General features: G+C 43.7%; 1 protein-coding gene across 3 annotated transcripts in view; it reads left to right on the plus strand.

The window, feature by feature from the left end:
* The window catches only part of RABGAP1 (RAB GTPase activating protein 1), an 885,283-nt gene that overhangs the window by 752,852 nt on the left and 111,521 nt on the right, over positions 1-20,910 (plus strand). For all 3 annotated transcript variants that reach the window (XM_069241548.1, XM_069241547.1, XM_069241549.1), the window contains one exon: positions 14,382-14,486. In XM_069241548.1, coding sequence (XP_069097649.1) covers positions 14,382-14,486 — 105 coding nt within the window. The remainder of the gene's footprint in view (positions 1-14,381; positions 14,487-20,910) is intronic.

Consider the following 20,910-nt stretch of genomic DNA (forward strand, 5'->3'; position numbering starts at 1 on the left):
CTCTACTTTGCTACGTAAAAAGTAACACCAACGAGGGTCCCGAGTATCTCTTAGGCAGGCCGTGGGCAGTTGCAATGTTGTCTACATTTCCATCGTGTTGGTATTGTATATTTGGTCTTCGATCCAGGGTTTATTATATTTGAGGCAGCCTCTTCTACATCAGCTGACCTAAGCACCATCAAGATATAGTCACCCTGTGGAGAAATATGTAGTGAAGTATTCTGTGTCTACTCTTTACAGAGATATCATTAGTTATCTTTAATTTGCAGACAACAAAATTGTCTTTGTGCTTCCAAGGTCCCAATATTGGCTCTCAATCGTCACCTAGCTGTAGAGCAACCAGTAGCCTTAGTGTAAAGATAGTTTGAAAGATGAGACCTGTCCATGGCCACCAGGGTTGTCTTTCACAGCAGCCAAATATGTGATCCTGTTCCATTGAGGATTCTTTGGTGTTAGGTTGATTCACTACTGGTGTTAAGATGACATTTTTTAATTAACTGTGTTGTTGATCAATGACTGTTCTTTGATGCAAGATAGGGTGTTGATATCATTAATCACTGCTGAGTTCTGGAGGGTTTCTTTTCTTTTTGACTTGCACCTGCCTCTTGGCCCTGCTCAGATCGGGGCAAGTACATGCTTAACTGCATTCCTTTGTATCTCCCTCAGCTGCAGGCTGTGCTTTTCACCCCAGACTATACACTGCTGTCCAGATTGGTGTGGTGCACTTCATTTGGCAGCCACTTGCACATTAGGGAGTTGTGAGGTGGCAGTGGAGCCATACACGCATGCCCCTTCTCTTTGTCAACACTGAGTTGAATTGGACTGTTTTTGGGAGTCAAGCCCTGCTTTGTACCCTGTGCTTTTGGCTGTGTGCAGCAGGGGATGGCCTGTGGTCAACCCCACCTTTAAGCTCCAAACCCCAAGGCATGCACTGCCTTTGGCTGTGCATGGTGGGTGTTGACCACCTCCCCTGGGCTACCTTAAAAAACAAAATTGTCCGGGAGGCCATACAGGCCCCTTTTCCCTCCCGCGCAAAACCCACCTGGACCCTGGGGACCACCACCTCTTCGGGACCATTTTTGCACTTTTTGGGCTGATTTTTGTCCCCGGGGATCCCAACTCCCAGGGCCCAGCCAAGTCCTCTTGGGTGCCCTGGCTCCATCCATAGCACCCAGTATGCCTTGATGTGGCCTCCAGGCCCCCGTGGTCCGAGCCGACTCCCTGCTTCCTGTGGGAGCCAGCGTTGCTGCCTCATACAGGGAGCTCCTGAAAAGGCAGCCCCCTGTCACAGCTCCCACCAAGTACAAGCAAGCAAGTACCTCCCGACGGTGGGCACCTTGGGAGGTAGCTCGAGCTGGCCTTGGGGAGGGGGTGGAGGTGGGGGTTGATCCCAGGACCATATGTGGTTCCAGGAGGTGGGGTAAAGTGGCCCCCCCTTTTTATGCACTGGTTAGCCCAATGGAGGTTGTGGACTCTGGGGCCATATGCAGCAAATCAGATCCCTGCAGGAGCTCTCCAGGCTCCATGGCTCTGGAGTTCTATAGTTATTTTACCTTTAATATCTCAAGCTACTGAATGGATTAACACCAAATAACAAAGCATGATCTCGGGCCAAAAGCTACCTTTCTGCCTAATTTGGTGTAATTCCATCCTGCGGTTCAGGCTGCAGCCGTGCAGAAAGACTCTGTGGGAATTAACATAGGAAACACTCTTTTTGACCCCCTGTTTTTCGCGACACCCGCTTGACAGATTGCCCTGAAACTTTCCATGCACAACAAGACCCACTTTTATTTTGGAAAACTTCATGGCGATTCATCAAACGGTGCCAAAGATATAGCCAAGTCAGAAAACTACACACACACACACACACACACACACACACGGGAGAAAGAGATATCTCCATGTTAGAAATGGCTAGATTGTTTGAATAAATTGTCTATTTTCATTGTAAAGATTGGTACAATTTAGTTTCTTAGGGATGCTTAAAGATCTGTGTAAAAGCCAGTGCCTGCCATTTACAGTGAAGAGTTCATGGGTCTTTTGTTCTTCGACTGAGCTTCGTAATACACACTGTATTCCTCTAGGTGACAGCACTCAAGACAAATGTAACACTTTAGAGGTCTTCAAGGGATGTTGATGGATAATCATAAGTGGGGAACAGTCTGGCTTGTGCATGGGATCATGCCACACTTTCAAGCATGTGTATGTGTGCGTGTTGTTTTCTATGGGAAATATCTTTGTAAAGCTACACTTAAAATTCCATTTACTGTTAATGGAAAAGGATTATATTTCAACTTAAAAATCTATTAATGTATAAACTACTCACTAGAAACCTCTGTCACAAACCTTCAATTGAACTAAAGAAAATGAATGGTAATGTGGTCAGCTAGGCTGCAGCCTGCAGAGGCTGACAATCATCGCTGTCCTTTGAGAGCTAAGAGTCACCTGTATCTGCGTCTCATCTTAGTAAAGACACGCGTCCTTGAAGATTTCCTAAATATTTCATTTTAATTTTGAAACATTAGATACTTGAAGTTGGAAATTGTTTCTTTCATATGAGGTCCCATAATAAGGTCTTTCAATTGAACATGCGTTACGTTCATATAGCCTGACCTCAACGTGTTTCAGAACTATCTGTCCCATCCTCCAGGGAATGGCTAATGTGCAATTGAAACACTAGAAGCTGTGACAAAGCGAAATAAATTTCATATTTAACTAATCATCTCTCAAAACATAATTCTCTTTCAGTTCTTGACTTTAATAGTATTTAGATCCATCTTGTGTCTGGCAATATCCAAGTGCCCAAGGTCAGCATATGCAGCCTCTCGAAGAAAGTCAAAATCGCTGCATAGTGTCAGATAAAAACTGGCCCAATCTAGTCGTATAATCAAGGCAAGATGTTCATATTGCCCTTATTCCTCACCAGCCTTTTCCTCCGGCAGTTCTACAGGGAGATTCAATACCACAATTGCTCGACCTCTTTGTGGAAAGTGTTAACAACATTAAAACCTTTCATAAGGTATTGGTTGGGGAGCTAAAAAATACCATGTTCTAAAGCCTAGTCCTCCAATCAAGTATTTGGTTACATTGAAAACTCCACAATGGAGATCCTCATTGAAGACAAGGCTTCTTGTGCTGTTTGACTTGCTTAAATCTACCATTGAAGGTATCTAACTCCATCGTCAGCTAAGATCTCTTCCCTTTCCTGCTTCGTCTTAAAGTGCAGGGCACATGACCAAGATCTTTGATATTTGAGAATAGATCCTAAGCCACATTCAAAATTGTCTGTGCTACCAGGAAAATATATGCCATTCTTCCTTCATCAAAAAAGAAAGCACAGCACATTAACATAATGTGAATTGGTACTGAGAAAGGTTTGACACTACTCAGCATCCATAAAGGTAGTAAATGCAGTGACACTCTTGGGAAGATACAGCGGTTCCCTCTGAGAATCTCCGACAAAATAGGAAAAGGATATTCCACATGACAAGCATGAAGACTTCCAAAAGGTTTTAAATAGGGACATGCCAAAGCATATATTTGAGTAGATTTTACCCTGCAGCAAGAGAGTTCTCTGAAAGTCATGTAGTTTGTCATTTCACCCAACTTTGAAGGCTTCGCATTTTGGTTTTAAAAACGGGCATTAGTCTATTTTTCCAAATGTAACGCTGATGAACTTTCTTTGTGGTGTGGTTTACTTCACAGAATATCCAAATGCAAGCTGGAAGTGAAAGGGGATTGGTTATTCTTTATGACAACTGATTCAAATGATCAAAATGCATATTCTGATTTCACCTGTATGACTTGTGGGTTTATAGTCAGTCTGTTTTAGAAATTGTGCTGTGAAATCCAGTGTAGTTTGCTGGGTTAGGTGGGGCCACAATTCATTTGATTTCTGAATTTGGGATGAGTGTTTATTTCCCTACTCTTACTCTTTTGCACAATAAAAGATCCTTTGCAGCACAAAAAACACTGTGTATTTGATTAAAAACAAATTCCTCAAACAATGACACTGTTACAGATCACGTTTGTGCAACTATTACAAGCTCTTGTCATCATGTGAATTTTGAGGCCAGAGTCATGCTCCATTCAAGATTGCCCAGCAGAATCCCACTCACCACTAGGATAATGACTGTGCAAGTCTCCTAAAAAACAAGAGCTTCTTAAGGACCACCTGAGTGCTCTCCTACTTTGCTATAAAAAGTAACACCAAAGAGGGTCCTGAGTTATCTCTCAGGCAGGCCGTGGGCAGTTGCAATGTTGTATACATTTCCATCATGTTGGTATTGTATATTCGGTCTTCGATCCAGGGTTTATTATATTTGAGGCAGACTCATCTACATCAGCTGACCTAAGCACCATCAAGATATAGTCACCCTATGGTGTCTACTCTTTACAGAGATATCATTAGTTATCTTTAATTTGCAGACAACAAAATTGTCTTTGTGCTTCTAAGGTCCCAATATTGGCTCTCAATCGTTGCCTAGCTGCAGAGCAACCAGTAGCCTTAATGTAAAGGTAGTTTGAAAGATGAGAGATCTGGCTAGGCCACCAGGGTTGTCTTTCACAGCGGAGTAAAGCAACATGGCCTCAGGCTCCCCAAGAAGAGAGGACTAATCCCAGCAAGAAAGCTGCAAATATACCCAGGTTATGTAATGGTGGCAGGTACTTTCCCACTCTCAATCTGTGGAAGCGCGTGCTGGGGAGGTACACAGGACAGGGGTGGTGGAGGGCGTGGGTATTAGTTGTAAACTGGGGTAAGAAGAACATACTGTGAAACCTATTGAATAAGGCCTGTTAAATATCATGTCAGCTGTGAACATGGCTTGGAGATCCATGACCTTTACAGGAGTTTAAAAAATATATATTATGCATCACTAAAACCTGGCTCACTGATGTGTAGCCCAGGGCTTAGTACAATGTGTCCACTTAGTTTTAATATACTACATCGTGCTCGCCCAAGTCACCCAGGTGTGGCGGTGGTGGTGGTCGTAGTCATCTTTCGAGATATGTTTACCCTAAAGGAGCTTCAAATTACTGAGTTAGCTTTGGTGGAACTCTTAGGCTTCACTTTATATTCCCAGAAAACTGCACACTAACTGGGCTAATATGTAACTGCCCAGTGGGGACTTCAGAAAACTTCTGTGATCCCTTCTTGGACCTGGTACTTTCACTCTCCCTAAAAACATACTAACTTCTTTGTAGTTGGTGACTTTAATATTTGGGCTGACAAACCTCTTAGCCCTGCAGCAGAGAAGTTCATTGCCGTTATGGATCCTTTGGGTCTGGACTTGTTGTCTTCAGGCCCAATGCACATTAAGAGGGATATGCTAGATTTTATCTTTGTGGCCAGAAGTGTTCTAGAGGGCAAAGATGCCATCCTTTGTTCTGGTCAGACCATTGTCTGGTTCTTTTAAGGATCTACTCGCCAGAGGTTTGTTGCAAACATCAGACACACTAATCCACCAGAAAAGCATCAGAAGTTTCATCCATGGGCCCAACTGTCTAACCAGATCTAATTAACTCCTGAAACAAGACGAACCTGCCGTGAAATCGGCTTTGGCTGAGGTGGCCTACTCAGGCTATACAACCTGGACTGAGGATGTGCTTGATGATATTCTGCCATACAGTGTGGTCAAGAAACTAAGAGCTTCTGTGACAGGCCCTTGGCTCTCATCTTCCCTGAGTGAGGCCACACTAGGTTGCAAGAAACTAGAGAGACTTTGTAGAATGCACTATTGCAGAGTCAAGGGGGACAAAATTAGAGGGATTAAGGAAATATAAAAGGCAGGTTCTTGTCGCTAAAGCAGCCTGCTTTACGGACAAAGTTCTGGATTCAGAAGACTGCTCAAATGAAGTATTTTCTACTGTTCATCAGTCCTCCACCCCAAAATGTGTTTGGAATAAATTGGCTCTGGAGCTGGCAGACAGCTGCCAAATTTCTTTGACAAAATTACCACCATCTTGAAAATCCTAAAATCGGTAGACATGGTAGACACTTTAGAGAGGACAGTAGATTATCCTCTACAACCACTGTTTGGGCAGCAAGGTCTAAGAATGGCTTCAAAGGCGAATGAGTAATGCTCTAAAGAACGATCTTGAAAAATGGGTGCCATTAACATACGTTCATCTGATAGAGACTCCTAGCTGCAGATTCCTTACCTTAGAATATTTACCGGGTGTCAGACTGGATCCAGAAATGTTTGAGCAGTACAACCTGCTCACTGGTAGGTGGCATTGTTCGGCTTTGAGCTGCGTCATCGGCACTGGAAGTGATGTGCACAGTGCCTCCATGAGTGCCACCCCATACTCTGTCATCAGTTTTCTTTCTGCACCAGTTATCACAGATGCAGAGAGAGCTACCCCCCAGTCACTTATTGTTAGACCTTTCTTCGACCTTTTTTAAAGAATTTTTGAGACTTTGTCTCTGGGTGTGTAGGATGTCCTGCAGAGAGCAGGTTTTAAAACTTGCGCCGCCTGTCACCAGCAAAAGTCCTTGACACACATGCACTTGGTTTGCATCTGGTGTCTTGAGCGCAACTACGACGCCAAAATGTGAGAATTAATGCTCAATGCACCCCAATGTGCTCAGGAAGTGGTCCTTCAAGAACCTTGTCGCCTGACGTCTAATGACAGCAATTCCCTAGTTCTCAGGTGAGAGGAAGGTCCCAAGATCGTTTGTGAAGTCAAACATGGCAATTGTCATCCCATTCCAAGTTGTCGGGGAAGTCCCAGAAGAAAGTAATCTAAGATCTTCAACTTTGACGTGCAAGTCTTTGGACAAGTCAGTACTCAAGGCTTGCCTCTGTGGTGGTGGAGCCGGCGCATGGCCCGTCTCTGCTCCTTCTTGAGTTTTGGTGAACTGGAGGAACCTTCCCGCCCAACAGAAAGAGATTTGAGGCCATGCACCTCATTTTTGGGCGACCCCACTCTTTTGGAGTGTCCTTAGGCCCCATGAGTCCTGGGTGGGCCCTTACCGGTCTTCCGCTGGTGGGCTTGCCCACGGCGTAGTCGAGCTACCTAGACCTTCCATGACGCCCGCTCCGGTGTCCACGCCCGTGGTGCCACCAACTCCCAGCAATGACACCTCCTCCATCATTCCCCACTACGATACGGAGCTGGATAGTTGTTGTCCGATGCCGGCTCCAGCACTGACCAGGGGAGACTCTCCATACCAGATCCAGCTCCTTATTACTACAGCAGGCCTGGATTGGGTGATGAGTGGGAGGGGTCTGCATACCCTAATGGCTATCAAACCTGCTATGAGGATTTGGTGGTTGCCCGTGGTCTGGATACCTTCTCAGACACTGGCCTGGTCTCTCCTCCTACTGTGGCTAGGGGGAGGGTGCCTCATTTGCTATGGTGGTGTGGGTAGTGGTTAAGGTCCTGGACTTTACACTGCCCTCAGTGGCAGTCAAGGCAAACGTCTTGACTAGGGTGCTACAACCAGGAGTCGTTCCCACAGAATCACTGCTCCCATTTAATGAAGCACTTACAGCTGTTATTCTCGGTCCTGGCCCAATCCTGCACAGGGGCTACTGTGCATAGGACAATTGTCTGCCGGCATCATCATGCCCCAAGGGGCCCCGGTTTTCTCACACAGCACCCCGTCCCGAGATCATGGTGGACCAGGCCTCCATGTGCAAAATTCACTTGGGTGCATTCCCTACCACCTCACCGGATAGGGAATCCAAAGGCTTTTATAACTTCAAAAATATATTCTCTTCTGCCAGCCTGGCATTGCGGTGAGTGAAAACCGCATGCCTCTAGTCCCGATACTTCCATACAATCTGATACTCTGTTACGCAGGTACTGCCCATTATCTAGGAGGAGGCCCAAGCCATACTCTCTCAGGCAATTGCTGATGGGAGAGATGCAGCCAAGTTCACCATAAAATGTGGCCTGGATATGACTCACTCGCTGGGCAGAGTGATTTCCTTGTCAGTGGCCCTAAGGTGTGACACCTGACTGAGAACAAATGCCTTTTTGGGGGCTGTCCAAGCTTTGCTCATGCCCTTTGACTCCCATCTCTTCGGTGAGAAGGCAAACTCAACGCTTGAATGCTTCAAGGGGATTAGGGATATGGCCTGTCCTTAGACCTTTATAAAGCCCTTCACCAACCCCAGTCCACCTTTTGGCCACTAAAAATGTTTCCAACTGCGTGTCTATACGCCTAGCCATCACACCCAGCAACTTTTGCAGTCCTTCTGTGGTGAAGTACGTGGTTCCCACAGACCACATGGGACAGGCAGCCAGAGGACTGGTCAGTCAACTCCTGAAACCCCGCAGCCACAGCCTCCAAACCTCTCTAGTTTGCCTTCCAAACATCATAGGCATCCAGTGGGGTGCCAGGATACGCCATCACCTGCACCACTGGATGTAAATAACATCCAACAGTTGGGTTTTGCAGCTCGTCCAAAGGGTCTACTCCCCCCCCCCCCCCCCCCCCCCCTTTGTGATCACTTCGTTTCCCATGCCATCTAGTTCCAACAAGCTGAAGGGAGTGTTAGCTCTCTTGGCCAAGGGAGCTATAGAGAGGATGCCCGCACCAGAAGTAGGTTGTTGCTATTCCCGCTAATTTCTGGTTCCCAAGAAAGACACAGGCTTCCATCCTATCCTAGACCTGCACCTTCTCAACCTCTTCCTGATAAAGGAACCATTCAAGATGCTAACACTCAAACAAGTCCTGCCTGCCCTAGATCCGGGAGTCTGGATGGTAGCTTTGGACTTGCAGGACGCCTATTTCCACATTCCTATCCTGCCCGCACACAGATGTTACCAGTATGTCACAGTGTGCCAATAGCGCTTTCAGTTTGCTGTGCACTCATTCAGCCTTAACACCGCCCCTCTGGTGTTTGCAAAAGTGATGGGTGGTGTTTTAAGCTCATCTGTGAAGTTCAGAGGTCCCAGTCTTTCCCTACCATGATGATTGGCTGTTGAAGGAGAGTTCACCCCAGACCGTTGTCTCCCACCTCAGACTACAGTGAAACTTCTGTACTTGCTGGGGTTCACTATCAACAGGCTGAAGTCATACCAGATTTCTCTCTGATGCTGCCTTTCATTGGAACTGTTCTGGACACAGTGAGGTTTTGGTCTTATCCTCCCGGGAAGTGAGTCCAGGATATTCAGCCTATGATACAGATGTTTCTCCCTGTATCCTGGATTTCGTTGAGAATGACTGAGGTTGCTGGGCCTCATTGCCTCCTGCGTACTGCTTGTAACACATACCTGCATACTCTGCAATGGGATCTGGTCTCTCAGTGGGCGCACCATCAGGGGAATCTCCAACAAGGTCCAGATCACTGAGGAAACTGAAAAAGATCTGCAGTGGTGGCTATCAAACCACAATTGGTTCAGTGGTAGACCCACTTCCCTTCCCCAACCAGAGCTGACTATTGTGATAGATACGTCACTCCTGGGTTGGGACAGCCATCTGGGAGGGGTGGCAATCAGAGGTCTCTGGTTTCTGGTGGAATCTGGACTCCACAATAATCTGTTGGTGTTTTGGGGCGATCCATTTGGTATTAAAGGGATGACTGAAAGGTCTAGCATATCCCTGGTGGTTCAACACCTGGATGGTTCTGTAAATACCGGGATGGACGAACTCAGCTGCTTATGCCTAGCGGATCACAAACAGCGTTTCAATCCAGAGGTGGTGTGGTGTCTCTTCCAAGAATGGAGAGACACCGGGTAGATCTGTTCATCTCTGTGGAACAGGCAACGTCAGTAACTTTGTGTACTGGAGTTTTCAAGGCATCTCTCGCTTGGAGACATTTATTGTCTTAAGTTGATCTCTGGCATTCTGTATGCCTTTCTGCCAATACCCCTCCTGTTCAGAGTTCTCAAGATCTGGAACTACTAGATTAAAGTCATTCTTATGGCTTTAGATTGGACATGGACATTCTGGTATCTAGAGCTGACGAGGATCTCTTATGCCTGCCATTAGAATAAGTTCATGGCAGGGTGTGCTGATAAGCATTTTGACCCTCTGTCCGCACCCATTTCAGGTTCTCAATTATTTCCTTGGACAGCAGGATTCTGGTCTGGGCACGTTAAAAGGTTACCTTTCTGCAGTTGCCATATCAGCCATCCCTTCTCAGATCCCTTATTGTACTTAGGTTCTTAAAATATCTACAACACATGATCCCACCAGTGCCTTTTTAGTCTGCCCTAGTGGGACTTAATGTGGTTCTTACGATTGCGATATGCACTCCCTTTGAACCGCTCACAACTGCCCACTCAGACTTTTCACCCTCAAAACTGCTTTCCCAGTCTGCTTAGAGGGTCAGTGAGCTAGAGGCGCTTTCTGTGCCTCCTCCATACCTCACTTTCTTCCCCAACCAACTGTTTCTTTGAACTGGGGCATCTTAGCCCTTTTCATGTAGGCCTTTCCATCACTGTCTACCTTTTATGCTCTGCCTCACCCTTCCAAAGAAGAGAAGGGACCCCAAAAAAAGCATTGTTGTTCTACCTTGATCACATTTGACGGCTCTCACTAGTGTTGAAGACTGGACCCCGATTAGATCCTCTGCCATCCATTTTGTGAAAAGCAGTCGCAGAGGTCCTTGGTCCACCACTGCTGGACATCTCCAATTACTCACTTAATAGTTGTAATGTTACCTGTGGAGTGGAAAAGGTCCTCGGTGGTGCTGCTCCTTTAAAAAAAAATAAAAAAAAAAACCTGCAGACCAGGATTGTCGAACTACCACTCTATTTCCCTCCTGCCTTTTGCTGGAAAACTCGTGGGAAAACATGTCAACCTTTTTATTATTGGAATGGGTGCTTAAAAACAAACTTCCTGAGACATCTCAGCCTGGAATTTACCGGTTTCACAGCACAGAGACAGCCCTTGTAACAGTAGTAGACCTTTGAATGCTGGCAGACCAAGCCAAGCACAATGCGTGTCCTTGATGCTATTAGGTCTGTCCACAGCATTTGATATGGTGTCTCATACCGTCTACCTTACTAGGCTGAAGGAGATTGGCATAACTGGAAAGGCACTTGAATTGTGTATGTATTATCTACTGGGGAGATCACAAACAGTCTTCTACCACCCTGTACATCTGAGTTTAAGTAGTTGAGTCAAGAAGTGCCGCAGGGATCAGCTTTGAGCCAGACATTTTTAATAAATACATCTGTCCACCTGTGAAGGAAAATCTTCTGGTCTCAATGTGATGAAATATGTAGATGACACCCAGCTGTTCATCACTCTGGATCCAACGGCTGAAAACCCACAATCCTTTCACCATTCTACAGCTGCAGTATCAAGCCATAAGTTGTTACATTTAAACTCACTCAAATTCAACTCCGACAAAAGAGGTTCTGTGGGTAAGAAATCCCTGTATGTCTGATCCAATGCTGCCCAACATTTGCCCCAATTGCTGGATCCCATGTCCATCTTCTGCAAAAATGGTTAAAAAAAAACCTAGGGCTATACCTGGACCCAGAGCTCTCCTTAGAGAGCCAGGATAATCACCATGCATCAATGTCCTTTCTTTCAAAACAGCTGAGGAAGATGCTGCCTCTCTTGCCCCGGCCTGTTCATCAGTTGGTGATCCAGGTGAAAGTCTCGAGTCACTTGGACTGTTGGAACTCCGTTTTCTTAGGCCTTGATGTGGGGCCTTTGTAGAAACTACAAAGAACACAGAACGTGTCTGTCAAGTTAGTACTTAGGTGGCCATGTTCTTCTTTGATCGGTTCATTAAAGGCCCTTCATTCGTTGCCATTGAGCAAAAGAGTGATGTTTAAATTGCTTTATCTAGAATACATAGCTGTCCATCCTAGTGGCCCTGATTATTTGGAGTAAAAGTTCTATCAGTACATTCCAGCCCTCAATTTACAATCAAGTGGAGCTAAAATGGTAGTAGTGACTGGAAAAACCCGAATATGCTCCAGAACCCACATCTGGTGTTTAGTAAAGTGTGCCCCTAAGCAAATTGCATGCTCTTGTATTGGCCAATGATTGTTGTCGTCTTTGATAAATGTTTACTTGATCCAACGGTTGTTTTAGAACTCATGTAGGAATCTGGGGCATGTGTCAACTTGCTACCTGAGCTTGTGGCATCCTCATGACTTGGAGTGGGTGTGGCCAGGTACGGCAGATATTTAAAGCCCTATCAGTCTTGAGGTGTTGCTTGCTGTCAGATGTCTTCAGATGCAGAGTGGGATTCTCTGCTCCTCCACGCTTGTTAATGAATAGTCTATTCCACAGACCAGCGTCATTGATGCCAATCCTAGAAAAGAAGAGATTAAGAAGATTTGCATCATAAAAGGCTCTAACGGCTGCACACGCTTGAAAGGCTCGTTACTGATTACCTTTGATAGTTGATTGCCAGATGTTCAGCACACTCTAGAAGGGCTTGTTATCAGTGTCCTTGGTTACTTGAATACCTGCTGTCTGCCGAATAATAGCGCTTATTGTTAGCTTTCAATGACCGTACAGGTTGGAGTGCATGTTGAACAATTGTTATTTTAACGATGTACTATGAACGTGTTTATTACAGTTCCGTTTTATGTAGCATTTTAGTAATACCAATCATTGCCTATGATAAAGAATACTCAGTGCTTGGCACACACTAGTTTCAAAAGGTGAATCAAAGGTCTGTTATTCCATGTTCAATTGTCAATGTGATGTAACAGTGATGACACCAATTACATAGGAAAATGAGCTTTAGTATATTAACCATATGCTCTCAGTGTGGTTAAAACACTGAACTGTATTCTTTCCGATACTAACACGCTGCACTGATTAATCCCTGAATATTTGAGAAATCTAAATACTTAAGAATGGATTTTCATTCTTTATTGCCTTTTACATGTCTGTGATTGTAAGTGTGACTGTGTTTTAGAAAGTCTCATCAACACTCAAGGAGCAAGACGTACACTGAATTTCTGGAACACTTTAGTTAGGTTTTCCAGTGGGGTCACATGACTTGGGAACAAGGTGGGAATACATGTAGTTAGTAGAGAAGGCTAAACATTGTATCAGGTTGCAGGTTCCATACTGTTTCTTGAAGATCTCTAGAGAGAGGAGAGAGCCATAAAAAGTGGGAAAGGGGTCCCTGACAGGTACACCTAGTTTGGGGGAATTGGCAAAGAGTGATTTTAGTATAGTGGTTACATGAAAAGTGTTATTTGACTAAATGTTTAATTCATCATAGGAGATATCTGCTCTTCGTAGATCAACGCTAGCCATCCAGATCTTGCCACATGATCTCTCTCTAGATCTGTTCCCTTACCCCTTTTCCCCTTTCCCCTGGAACGTTACCATGCCGATCACATACAAGTAAGTGGGAGGCACGCAACATCTGTGGTTGGAAACAAGCAACTTGGGTCAGCATTGTGTCTCCCTGGGACGAACAGGTTAGTGCATGTCACCCAATGGCCTTACATCTTGCATCCACCCTTCTTAAATTCAGAAAGGCCTTGAAAACCTTGCTTTTCAAAAATGAGTTGGCTGTATAATATCACTTAGCATTCACTATCGTCTAGATCTGCCAGTTTTTCCTTCTGTTACTCTCTCTGCTCACTTTCTCAGTGCCGGGACACCTAGCAGCAGTCTTGCTTTATAAAATTGTTTACCATCACATAACAAATGAGGTGAATCCACCCCTTGTTCGGAGGTGCTCTACCAACCGCATCACAGCCATCCCCTGCCCATCCCCCCCCTCCCCCTCCCCCCCTCCCTCCCCCCCCCCCCCCCCACCCCCCCCCCACCAAGGGAAGATATCTTACCTGGTTTTGAGTTGCTGGGCTGTCAGAGTGCTTTACTCCTGCACTCACTGCATTGCACTGCTAGTGCAGGACACTGTATTATTAAAAAATGTAGGCTGAGTTAGACAAAAAGCCAGGACTATATCAAATGCACTGCAGACTACTACTTTGCCCTTAACCATCAAATGTGTCAGAAGTGATGAGGCAGTACCATTGCAGGGCGTAATAAGCATGTTCTGCAGTGAAATAAGCTGTGAAATCCAGGACCCCAAGTTACCCCCAAAAAGGTAAAGGAATATGGGGAACCACCACAATTGTAATCAATGCAGTGCAGCCTGTAATTGATAATGGAAGGATAATCTATTGTGCCTCAGCCCTAGAAGTTTGATTGTGTAGAATGATATCAAGGTGTCTGTGGACCAGAACCCCAAGTAGCACACTAAAATTGGTGCACCATTTCCCATTCTGTTTAAAAGGCAGCGGCAACAGTGAAAAGCAGTATGGTTCCTTATTTAAAATAGAAAATATTTTATCCTGTTGGTGTAACTGTCACTTGACTTCTTGTGTGATAAATTATGCATATTTTGAGTTTACTTAAGGTAATGTGTAGCTGCTTCAGGTTCGAGGTAAAAGATAAGTGAACATCTCTCAAACTGTCTTTTTTTTAGGCTGAAGAAAAGGCAGACGCATTGAATAAGGAATTATTAATGACAAAACAAAAGCTAATTGATTCTGAGGATGAAAAAAGGCGATTAGAAGAGGAATCTGCACAGGTAATGTGCACTTTTTGATTCATAGTTGTAATATTTGATGTTGTAAAACCTTTGTTCAATGCAAATATAAAATATTGTTCTTACATGGACTAATAAATGTTTTGCATTTCTGTGTTTACTATTAAAAGGGCATTTAATTGTTTTATGTGCCTTATCTATTTGACTCTGAACATAATAACATACTGTTAATTCTGATGTGCATCACCTGAGAGACAGTTCACAATAAGGATATGGCAATACAAGAAGATTCTTTCACATCCCCTTTCAAAGAAAAAACCAAGTTGTGGACAGTTTGTTGATGTGATTCTAAAATGTGGTTGTCTATAAATGTATGAATCAAATTCAATCTCTTTTACCTTGCTTAAGACTATCCACCAGAACAACCCTCCATATCTTTCTGAACGTATGTCATTTGTGAAAAAGAGGCCACCTAAGTATGAATTTTGTACTTCTTGAGGTCAGGATATTCAGAACATCTCTCTCCCAGAAAACATCTTTCATTGGGGCTGTGACTACTGACTTGGACCATCATACACTCAAGCAACCGATTGGCGTCCACCCTCATTACCTGCAAGAAGCACTTAAAAACTCCTCTTCTCTCTTTATGATTTAATGCATGCCTTAATCCTAATAACCTTGCTTTAATACGTCTGGTGGGCTGACGTGCAATTGAGCAGATAAAAACACCACATTACATTTTCACATAATCAACTGTACGTATGTACTTGCGAAAATCTGACTGCATTCACTTTCCGACTCCATTCCATCATAGTGATGAGGCATCCTTTTGATTCTGTTTCAAGTCCATAGCCTAAAACGTTTTTATCTTTTTATTCTGAGGCACGTGACCCTTTTTAACCACTGTATGATCTTTCTGAGAACATGGCTCGTGACTTTTACTGTAAAATATAGGACACAAGCTCGAAATATGGCAAAGCCAACCAAGCTTCCATCCTTCAGATAGAGTACCATTAAATTGGGTAATAGTACCCCGTACCAGCATAAAGAACTACTGTATTAAGCGCTATACTAAAACATCAGGTTATCCGTAACGATGGGCCATAGTGGATGAGTTACTTACCTATGCCCTCTGTATCTAGCCGCTTCTTTACTATCTACTACTAAGGTAAGTATAGCAGAAAATCTGAATAAGGCACATAAATCCGTAACAGATGTTAATGGGAAATGTAAAGCACAAGTACTACAGTTGGATACATTAACGTTTAAAGAAATTAAGAATTGCTGGGGCAGCTTTGCTTTACAATTATATGAACTACATTATTATACTGAGAAGACCAAGGAATTTGATTTTCCACAGTTAGGCAGAGAGAAATCCTACCCAAAGAATGGGAGACTGGCTTGAATGAATCTTTAATTCCCTTACTGTTCTCAAACATGCCAAACTGAATGGGGGGAAATTAGTTGTTGAAATTAAAAAAACAAATAAGATTTAAGATCCCAAGATAAAGTATTCATTTATTATCACACCAAAATATTTAGTCATTTAAAAGACTAGTAAATGAGTTTAGGATAAGTAAGCAATGTAAGTTTGAACTGATGTTGAGGATTATAAATTAGGAAGAGTTTATACCCTTCAGAAAAATGTGATCATCACAGCAATAAAAATGATATAACCTATCCTTGCATTCCAAGTGAGCGTTCAGTTTTCATCTGATGTTGTTTTTTCTGCTAACAGAAAACAGTACAAGGGAGCAGAAAAGTCAGATTTTTGCTGTGCTTAAAATGAATATATTGCGCGCATCAACAAATAGGAAGTGAAAGTGGCCAAAGAAGTGAAAAAGGAAGCAAAGAAAGAAACATAGCAGACAGCTACAACCGAAGTACAAGCAACAAATATTCTAGTTGGGGCAGGAAAAGCAATAATCACACTTATGATGAAAACTGTTTGGTAGTCATTAATTTGTACTGCAGGACTTTAACTGAAACCGATAGGAATGTATTATCAGGTGGCATGTTTTTCAGCCCCAAAAAACATTAATTTGACAAGACATTTCATAGTGACTTGTTGAAATTTACACCAAATTGCATTAAAGTTGTTTTTAATCTACCAGACAATAGTCAACAATAATAGTTACTGGCACCTACAAAATCAGTATTGTATCTGTTGCTTAGTTAGACTCATGTGAGGCAAGTATACCTTCCATTTGTTGTTCAGATGTTGAAAAGGAAGACTGAGGCATTACTAAGTCTCTAGCTGACAGTGTCTAACTGACCCTTTGTCCCCGTGTTGAAAATGCATTAATTTTGACATTTGAGTAATTAGCTAGGGAAGATTGTACTCACACTTTCTCTAATGATTTGGTCTAAAACCCAGTTTCAGTTTATTCTCTCCTTAATGCACAAAAAATACATGAATTATGAATCAGAGCCCATGCCTGACAACGCTTTGCGAAGTGATTTTGTATCTGATATCTAGTAACATTCTAGATTTTTTTATATATATATATATATATATATATATATATATATATATATATATATATGTTCGATGGCATGTGTAGCTGCAGATACACATGCTGTGCATACGTCTGCCATCTAGTGTTGGGCTCGGAGTGTTACAAGTTGTTTTTCTTCGAAGAACTGTTTTTGAGTCACGGGATCGAGTGAATCCTCCTCTTCGGCACCATTGCGCATGGGCATCAACTCCATGTTAGATTGTTTTCTTTCCGGCATCGGGTTAGGACGTGTTTCCTTTCGCTCTGATAGTTTGATTTGGAAAACCTTAAACTCTTCATTTCCCGTCTGTATTGTTTCGATCGCGTTACACCTTCGATCCACACTGCAGGACCGTCGGAACAAACTGGTCTTGCCGACCGCGTCGAAGCCTCATGGATTGGACTCCATTCTGATTCTGTCCTCGGTGCCACACTAAATTCCCCTATACAGACCAACACCTCATCTGTAATCTCTGCCTTTTCCCCGACCATCGGGAAGAAAATTGCGAGGCCTGCAGATCCTTCCGGTTGAAAAAGACTCTCTGCGACAGAAGAGCACAGAGGCTCGATATGGCATCAAATAGCTCCGAACAACTCGACATCGAAGAGGAAGAGATCATGCAGACTGCAGTCTCCGTTCGAGGATCCGACTCAGACCAGGGTTCTGAGGATGACAGACCGGTCACGGCAGGACAGCACATGAGTACTCCTGCCCCTGTACCATCTAAGCCCAAACATAAGGCGTTGGGGACGCCACTGCCGTAAGGCCATGGCTCGACCCAAAATAAGACGCTTGGTGACCAACCCACCAGCTCGGCACCGAAGAAGGCCACCCCTCCGAAGCCATCAGACTTGAGCCGAAGCTCTGTCTCCGAACCGAAGGCAGCTTCGGAGCCGAAAAGACCAAGTTATACTGAGGAGCACGGACTTTCAAAAACACTTAGAGAAAGCCATAAATCTACTTAGGAGGACTCACAAATGCAACCAATCATGGAAGTAATGGATGAAAGGCAAGCCAGGATTCATATCCATAAAGAAACTGGCAGAATTTTAACTGCACCTCCTCCAAAACCAAAGGGGAAATTAGCCTTTCAGGAATTGGACACTACACAGCTGCCAGCTAAAGAGCCAAAAAGAAGAGAGACCTCCACCTCCTCAATTTTCTCCTCCTCAGTCTCCTCCTCACTCTCCACATCTACATATCTCTCCTCCTACTAGTCCTACACCTATGCAGTCACCATCACACTCATTTGATTCATAGCAGGACAATGTGGATCCATGAGATCTTCATGATCCAGACCCCATTCCGGACAATAACCCAGATTGCTATCCCTCTAAGCCTTCACCACCAGAAGATAGTACAGGCTACACTCAAGTGATAAGGCGGCAGCATATCATAATGTCACCATGCACACTGAGCCATTAGAGAATGATTTCCTATTTAATACACTCTCCTCCATGCATGCAACATATCAGTTGCTCCCTATGCTCCCCGGCATGCTAAAACATGCTGACCAAATATTTAGCAAGCCTGTTAAGGCAAGAATAATTACTCCTAGAGTAGAGAAGAAATAGAAGCCACCTCCTTCGGATCCTGTCTATATTACCCAGCAACCACCTCCATACTCAGTAGTGGTAAGCGCTGCCAGGAAGAGGGCAAACTCGCAGTCATCAGGTGATGCACCCCCACCAGACAAAGAGAGTAGGAAGTTTGATGCTGCAGGGAAGAGGGTGGCATCTCAGGCAGCCAACCAATGGAGAATAGCCAACTCACAGGCGTTGGTGGCTAGATATGACGGGCCCATGGGGACGAGATGAAAGGTATAATCCAGCATCTCCCCAAAGAAGAGCAAAAGAGGGCACAGCAAATAGTGGAGGAAGGCCAAGCCATCACTGACAATCAGATCAGGTCTGCCCTGGACTCAGCAGATACAGCGGCCAGAAGCATCAACACTGCTGTAACCATAAGGAGGCATGCATGGCTTAGGTCCTCAGGATTCAAACCTGAAATCCAAATGGCAGTGTTGAATATGCCATTCAACAAAAAACAGCTTTTCGGTCCAGAGGTCGACACTGCTATAGAAAAAATGCGGAAAGATTCAGACACTGCAAAAGCCATGAGTGCACTATACACCACACAATACCGGGGATCCTTTCGCAAACCCCAGTTTAGAGGTGGATTTAGAGCCCAACCTGCGGAGGCATCCACATTACAGCTAAAGCCTGCCTACCAACCTCAATACCAACGAGGAAGTTTCGAAAGCACTTATAGAGGCCAGTACTCCAGAGGCAGGGGAAAATATCAAATACCAAAACAAGCCTCACAACAAAGTAAACAGTACAAGTTACCATTCCTTTCCAATCCACACCTCCCCTGTGGAAGGAAGACTGCAAAAAGTTCCACAACAATTGGCTAAACATTACCACAGACAACTGGGTATTATCAATTACCCGCAATGGCTGTATCAATTCTAGGCAATAAACTCCACCAAACATTCCACCAAAACCACACAGGCTATCCACAGTCCATATCACTCAGTTACAGGAAGAAGTCAAATCTCTATTACTCAAACAGAAATTTCTTCCTAAAGTATTAGCACCTTTTCATAACAATCAAACAGTGGAACCACCAGTCTTCTTCCCACAGCCAGATTCTATGGCAGAAGGAGCTCTACATACATTAGACATTAAAAGAGCTCTAATGTACTACATAGATAGAACAAAACCTTTCAGGAAAACAAAACAGTTATTTGTAGCTTTTCAAAAACCTCATACTGGTAATTCCATTGCAAAACAAGGTTTAGCACGATAGATAGTAAAATGCATCCAAACATGTTACCTTAAAGCTAAAAGACAACTTTTAGTTGCTCCTAAGGCACATTCTACAAGAAAAAAGGTGCTACAGTGGCCTTTTTAGGAAACATACCAATGGCTGAAATATGTAAGGCAGCTACTTGGTCAACACCACATACATTTACTAAACACAATTGTGTAGATGTTTTCGTAACACAGCAAGCCACAGTAGGTCAAGCTGCACTTAGAACATTATTTCAAACAACTTCAACTCCCACAGGCTGACCGCCGCTTTTATGGGAGGACTAACTGCTTTGTAGTCTATGCACAGCATGTGTATTTGCAGCTACACATGCCATTGAACGGAAAATGTCACTTACCTAGTGTACATCTGTTCGTGGCATGTTCCGCTGCAGATTCACATGCACCCTCCCATCTCCCCGGTAGCCTATAGTCATATAAGTAAAACAATACTTGTACATATGTAGATATTTATATATATTTAACATTCCATTAGCATGGACATCTTTTTTCTTTATACTCTTATCATTCCTACCTTACCCTCTGCGGGAAAACAATCTAACATGGAGTTGATGCCCATGCACAAAGGAGCCGAAGAGGAGGAGTCACTCGATCCCGTAATTCGAAAACACTTCTTCGAAGAAAAACAACTTGTAACACTCCGAGCCCAACACTAGATGGCAGACATATGCATAGCATTTGAATCTGCAGCGGAACATGCCACGAACAGATGTACATTGGGTAAGTGACATTTTCCATATATATCTGATATAGTGCATCTCATAACTTTAGTTTGCCGACCATATCCACTGTACCTTTAATATAACTGTAACATATAACATTTAGTATTTTTGTCTAGTTCTCAGGGAGACCCCATTAGTACTCACTGTTGGTATCCCTAGAAATGTAGTAAGAGATTCATGTCTTTTAGGGAATAAATAAATAGCCCTTCCTATCGGTATTTCCGGCAATGGAATTTTAACTTCTCTCCATCAGTGATGTCTACTGCAAACAGTTTTTCAAATCTTGTTTGTATTGAGGCTTTATATAGCAATGCCTGCCACATATTTTATTGTATGGCTTTCCTAGATATTGTTGCTTCAACATCAAAATCACATTGCCAACCCTTGCCAGGGGCTCTAATTATTAATGAT

Source organism: Pleurodeles waltl, chromosome 6 (genome assembly GCF_031143425.1).
Source record: "Pleurodeles waltl isolate 20211129_DDA chromosome 6, aPleWal1.hap1.20221129, whole genome shotgun sequence".
In the NCBI taxonomy this organism is placed as follows: domain Eukaryota; kingdom Metazoa; phylum Chordata; class Amphibia; order Caudata; family Salamandridae; genus Pleurodeles; species Pleurodeles waltl.